The sequence below is a fragment of the Asparagus officinalis genome, chromosome 1 (assembly GCF_001876935.1).
Source record: "Asparagus officinalis chromosome 1, Aspof.V1, whole genome shotgun sequence".
NCBI lineage: Eukaryota > Viridiplantae > Streptophyta > Magnoliopsida > Asparagales > Asparagaceae > Asparagus > Asparagus officinalis.
The window spans coordinates 100956251-100962947 of record NC_033794.1 but is presented as its reverse complement, the minus strand read 5'-3'; the positions used below and the strand labels follow the sequence as shown (position 1 = coordinate 100962947).

Here is a 6697-nt window from a genome sequence, read left to right as displayed (position 1 = left end):
CATGGATTGTCCGTTACAAACGTGTTATTTGACGAGGACAACGACCATATGCGGACATGAGTCGGTGAGACACTTCGCCACATACTTTTTTGTATCAACATTCTTCGTATTATTTGTCATTTCTCCCTTTGTGTTATATACAAATTGGATTTTCTAAGTTATATCAACATTCTTCGTATTATTTGTCATTTCTCCCTTTGTGTTATATACAAATTGGATTTTCTAAGTTATGGCTTAAATCATCTATAATTACGTGTCTTCTTTGCAACCTCCATGAAAGATTTTGACCCCACGTGATAATGTGCATAGAAAAGGCGTTCTTCTTCTTTGAAAGACTACTTTATCTGTGAACCAAAGTAAACAGCGTAACGTATCCCTCAAATTCACTGGTGATCAGCCATTAGAGAGAGAGTACAAATTTCTGCCAACTTAGAACGGAACTATCCCTCAAATTCACTGGTGATCAGCCATTAGAGAGAGAGTACAAATTTCTGCCAACTTAGAACGGAACAAAAGCATCCAACTCTACCAATAACTTCATTAGAGAGAGAGTACAAATTTCTGCCAACTTAGAACGGAACAAAAGCATCCAACTCTACCAATAACTTCAAAAACAATCTATCATTTTCCACCTTAATTTCTTCTTTATTCAGGCTCAAAAAAAAAAAATACAACTATTTGTTGTTTATTCTATTAGGTTGTAATTACAAGCATGGTAAGTAGGAAACCGTTATACAAGGTAACAACTATAGATGGTAATAGAATAAACAATGATGGTAGGAAATTATATTATACATGGTAACAACTATAGATGGTAATAGAATAAACAATGAGGTAGGAAATTATATTCTGTCATGCCCCCGCAAGATGGAGTGTTTGGAAGATATAGTCCAATCTTGGTGCATAGGTTTGTAAATTGCGTGGATGGAAGGGCCTCAGGGCCGGCTGAAGGCATAGGCTACTAAGGCATATGCCTAGGGCCCCCATTTTATTGGGCCCCCCAAAAATATATTCTATATATATATTTGAGGCTCTCTCTCCGAGGCATGATGTAAGGTCTTGATTTGGCCACCTCACTACCAAGTTCAATGGAGAAACTTGGTACCAAGGTTCTCCATATTTCTATATATATATATATAATATAATATAATATAATTATTAATTTATTTTGGAAATATAAGAAGTTGATTATTGTTAGGATTCTAAATTATCTTTAATTGATCATTTATTGCTATAATTATCCATAATTATCTTAATATTTGGAAAAGAATACTAATAAAGTTTAATTGTAATTTTTATATTTTATTTCTATAATTAATTAGATTGTAACGGTAAAAAAAAAGAAAAACTAATATAATTTGGCAATGTCTCAAGAAAGATTAAATGATTTGGCAATTTTATCAATTGAAAAGGATTTATTATCAAAGCTTGAATATAAAAATTTAATTAGTAACTTTGCATCTCAAAAAGCAAGAAAATTAAACTTTATATAAAATATATTTTTTAAAAACTAATATTTAATTTTTAAAAAACTATTAAGGTCCTAAATATTTTTTTCTGCATAGAGCCTCAAAAATACTTGAGACGGCCCTGAAGGGGCTTTGTAAGCATATCGGCAAGTTGATCTTTGGAGCGGACATGAAAGACACGGAGGATACCATGTTGAACATGTTGCCTGATGAAATGATAGTCAATAGCGACATGTTTCATTCAAGAGTGGAATACTGAGTTGGCATAGAGTTGAGCGACACCAACATTGTCACAATAAATCACAGGTTGAAGCGGGATGGTGATGCCTAGTTCTGTAAGAAGCATGGCAACATCCCAAGGCGTGAGGTGGCAGAGATTGACAGCCGGGTTTGAGCATGATGAGGGTTTGACTAAGCACTTGGAGACTTGAAGGATCAAGGGGGGAGATGTAGCCATTGTTTTTGTTCTGAAGAATTTGAGCTCTCGGAACTCTCAATAGCCACTTTATCCTATCTAGCTTTTGTGCGGCTCTCTTTGCCTGCGGTACTTCTTTGCATGTATCAACATGGATTGTCCGTTACACAGACAAATATTTTGAAGAAAAACGTGTTATTTGACGAGGACAACGACCATGCGGACATGAGTGGTGAGACACTTCGCCACGTATTGTGAACACGTGAATGGATAATGGCTAGGGAGATAGGCAAATGTCCAGCGGATTGATTGGGATTTGTTCTTTGGGCGTAATTAGCTTTCCACCACGTGAAGTGATAAGGGTTTGAGAAGTTTTGTCCAGCGGACAATTAGCTGGCCCACCCGAATAGAAGCTATTTACAGTTTAGTATTCGTGCCCTAGTTGGGAGAGCGAAGGAGGTGTGGAGGAGCTTGGTTTTGATGGAATTTGAAGAACACAACCCTCTACACAAAGGAAACTTTTATTAATAGAACACTAGGGAGTACAATACTTGCTCTTACAAGAGCACCTCACTTTCACACAACTTTTTATTTTGGTGAACACTCACACAAGCCTACACTACACACTCAAGGTTTCAAGCTTACTTCTTACTTGCTTGCTTAAATGAGAGCACAAGACCCCTATTTATAGTTGTTTAAGATGGCTAGGAAGTGTGTAGAAGAGTTAATATATCCTACCCATACATTACTAAGAAGTTTCTAGAAGAATAAATACTAGCCATACACTTGTATCTTCCTAGAAACTTCATGGTAGATATTTTGTAGGATGTTACTAGAAAGAAGTTCTAGAAAGTTGTTCTAGAATAATCTAAGTTGGTGAGGAATTCTAATACTCCCCCTCATCACCAACTTTCATTTCTCACAAGTCCAAGCTTCTTCTTAAGCTTCAAAAATGTCTCTGTCTTTAGTGGCTTGGTGAAGATGTCAGCAATTTGGTCTTCAGACTTGCAATATGTCAGCATCATAGTCTTCTTTTTAACTTGATGTCGGATGAAATGATATCTTGTCTTTATGTGTTTGCTTCGTCCATGTGCTACCGGATTTTTGGCAAGTGCAATAGCTGACTTGTTGTCGATGAGAATCTCTGTCGGTGCTTCTTGTTGGTGTTGCAATTCCTTCATCAGACTCCTGAGCCATATTGCTTGACACGCACATGTCGATGCTGCTATGTATTCTGCTTCGCAACTTGATAGAGCGACGACAGACTGCTTCTTTGATGACCATGAGAATGTTGCTGATCTGATATTGAATATGTAGTCAGATGTGCTCTTTCTTTCATCTAAATCTCCACCATAATCGCTGTCGGTGTAGCCGACTAATCTTGAATCTGCACACTGTGTATAAAATAATCCTTGATCAATACTTCCTCGGACATACCTGAGAATTCTCTTGGCTGCTTTGAAATGCTCCTGTCTTGGCTCCTCCATGTATCTGCTCACCAGTCCTACCGCAAACACTATGTCGGGCCTAGTAATGGTTAGGTAGCGCAAGCTCCCGACTAAGCTCTTGTATAGAGTTGGATCAATAAAGCTTCCTGGTGATTCTCGCGTCAGCTTCACTCCGACTTCTGCAGGAGTTGTGACTGGATTGCAGTTGCTCACGTTGAACTTTTGAAGGATCTCCTTTGCATACTTCTTCTGAGAGATGAAGATTCCTTTCTCTGATTGTGACACTTCTACTCCAAGAAAGTATGACATTTCTCCAATGTCAGTCATCTCGAACTCCTTGATCATATTCTTTTTGAACTCCTCGAACATTTTCGGATTGTTGCCGGTGAAGATCATGTCGTCCACGTAGAGACATACGATCATGATGTCTTCATCCTTCTTCTTGGTATAGAGAGAGTGCTCATACGGGCTCCGTGGGTGCTTGCTTCAGTCCATACAATGCCTTCTTCAGCTTGTAGACCTTATCTTCTTGATTCTTCATCATGTACCCAGGTGGTTGCTCGATGTAGACTTCTTCTTCTAGATAGCCATTAAGAAAGGCTTACTTCACATCCATCTGATAGATCTTCCACTGGTTCTGTGCTGCCAATGCGATAATGAGTCGAATGGTGTCGATCCTCGCGACTGGTGCGAACACTTCTTCATAGTCAACTCCTTCTCGCTGACTACAGCCTTTTGCAACAAGCCTGGCCTTGTACTTCTCGATTCCTCCATCTTGATTTGTCTTTGTCTTGTACACCCACTTTACTCCAATTGGTTTATGACCTTCAGGTAAGGTAGTGAGCTCCCATGTGTCATTTCTCTTGATTGCCTCGATCTCGTCATCCATGGCTTTTCTCCACTTATCTTCTTGAGCAGCTTCTTCATAGCTGACCGGATCACATTCTGCAAACAAGCAGAATAGTGTGTAGTCATCCATCATCTTGACAGGCTCTGTATCGTCATACAGATCTCTTAGGCTTCTCATCCTCCTTGTTGCTCCCCCTGAAGAGCTTCCTTCACTTGAGCTGGATGGTGATGATGTCGGCGTCGATGTTGAGGTTGATGGAGTTGGACTATTTGGTGGACTTTGTTCTGGTCTTCCAACCTCCTGCAAGTCATCATCATTATCTTCGAAGAACATACCTTTAATGTTTTTGTCTTCATCGGTCCATTTCCAATAATCTTCTTCATCGAACTCCACATCTCTTGAAATGATCATCTTCTTTGTAACTGGATTGTAGAGCTTGTATGCTTTTGTCCTCCTCTCGTACCCAATGAATATGCACTTTTCTCCTCGATCGTCCAGCTTCTTTCTTTTCTGCTCTGGGACGTGTGCATATGCAATGCACCCAAACACCTTCAGGTGGTTGACTCTTGGTATGATGTTGCTCCACATCTCTAATGGTGTCTTGAACTTTACGCTCTTTGTCGGACATTGGTTGAGGAGGTAAACTGCACAGTCCACGGCTTCAGCCCAGTAAGTCTTTGGCAGGTACTTGCTCTTCAACATGCTTCTGACCATATCAAGAATGATACGATTCTTCCGCTCTGCTATGCCATTCTGTTGTGGTGTGTAGGCGGCAGTGAGTTGATGAATTATCCCGTACTACTTGTTGAAATTGTTGAATGCATTCAAAGTGTATTCTCCGTCTCGATCTGATCGGAGCACCTTGATGTGGTACCCACTTTGCTTTTCTACCATCTCCTTGAATTCTTTGAATTTCTCCAGAGCTTCGGATTTCTCCTTCAGGAAATAAACCCAAGTTTTTCTGCTATAATCATCAATAAATGTGAGAAAGTACCTATTTTCTCCAAGAGAGATGACTACAAATGGTCCTGCAATATTTGTGTGGACCAATTATAGCAGCTTAACTTTCCAACTTCAAAACTTCTTCTATGTTGCTTGCCCTTCATACAACCTTCACATAGCTGGTTCAAATGATTGATTTACGGCAATCCTTTCACCATTTTCTCCTTCCACAGAAGATTTAGGCCACTGAATGCGAGATGCCCGAATCTCAAATTCCAGAGCCAAGACTCATCCTTCATAATCATCTTTAAGCACTTGACAGGGTCAGTATGAATATTTAAGGTAAACAGTCTATTTCTAGACATGTTCACCTTTGCAATAACTTTATTTTTATTTTTAATAGTGAGGGCAAGGTCTTTTAGATGTATATCATAGCCTCTTTCAAGGAGCTAGCCTAGACTCAAAATATTATTTTGTAGTGCTGGAACATAATAGACGTCAGAGATGTACCTATTCTCGCCCGTCTTTGTCTGGATTATTATCTTGCTCTTGCCTTTCACTGGAATCTTTGACTGATCTCCAAAGGTGACATCTCCTTGTACCGTCTCGTTCAGCTCGGTGAAAAACTCCTTGATACCGCACATGTGGTTACTAGCACCTGAATCCAGATACCAGATATCTTTATTCTTACTTTCACTCTCCTGGTACGTCAGCAAGACTATTGAAGTGTCTGGCTGCTCCCTTTCTACAAAGTTACTTCTTTCTGCCACTTGATTTGATTTCTCCCAACATTCGTAGCTGAGATGACCGTATCTCTTGCACTTGTAACACTGTGGCTGAGATTTGTCCTCTTGGTATTTTCTTCCTTGTCCTCGTCCTCGTGCGCCACGACCTCGTCCTCGATCAAACGATCTTTCACGATTTCCATTTAGATCTTGATTTTCATGACCTCCTTGGTACTGTCTCCTTCGACCTTGTTGGAAGTTTGAGCCACCTCGAAAGGAGCGTCTGCCTCTGTAGCCTCCACGTCCTCTTCGACTATCTTCTTTGATAGTCATCTTACTTTGCAAGGCTTGTTCTAGATTCTCCGCTTGATTTGAACTAATGTTTATATCTTGTTCATAAGCTTGCAGAGAACCTTGCAGCTCATCAATAGAAACTTCGGAAAGATCTTTAGACTCTTGTATTGCCGGAATAATATATTTGAATTTAGAGTCTAAAGTCCTAAGTATCTTCTCCATAATTCTTACATCATTAATTGCTTCTCCATTTCTCTTCATTTCTCCATAATTCTTACATCATTAATTGCTTCTCCATTTCTCTTCATTTGATTAGTTATTGTCTGAACTTTACTAAAATAGTCTGATATTGATTCTGTAGCTTTCATCTTCAAATTTTCAAATTCAACACTTAATGCTTGGAGGCGTACCTTTTTGGCTCTTTCCGCACCTTGATAGGATTTTTGTAAAATCTCCCATGCTTCTTTAGAGGAAAGGGTGTTGGAAATCTTATCAAACGCTGATTCATCTACACCTTAGAATATTAGGAACAATGCCTTTTTGTCTCTTTTTCT

General features: G+C 39.3%; 1 protein-coding gene across 1 annotated transcript; it reads right to left on the bottom strand.

Moving 5' to 3' along the window:
• On the bottom strand, positions 4981-6404 carry LOC109838244. The gene is made up of 2 exons (XM_020406702.1): positions 5678-6404; positions 4981-5210 (listed from the first exon to the last, which is right to left on the bottom strand). The coding sequence occupies exons 1-2, from the start codon at positions 6402-6404 to the stop codon at positions 4981-4983; spliced, it is 957 nt and encodes a 318-aa protein (XP_020262291.1).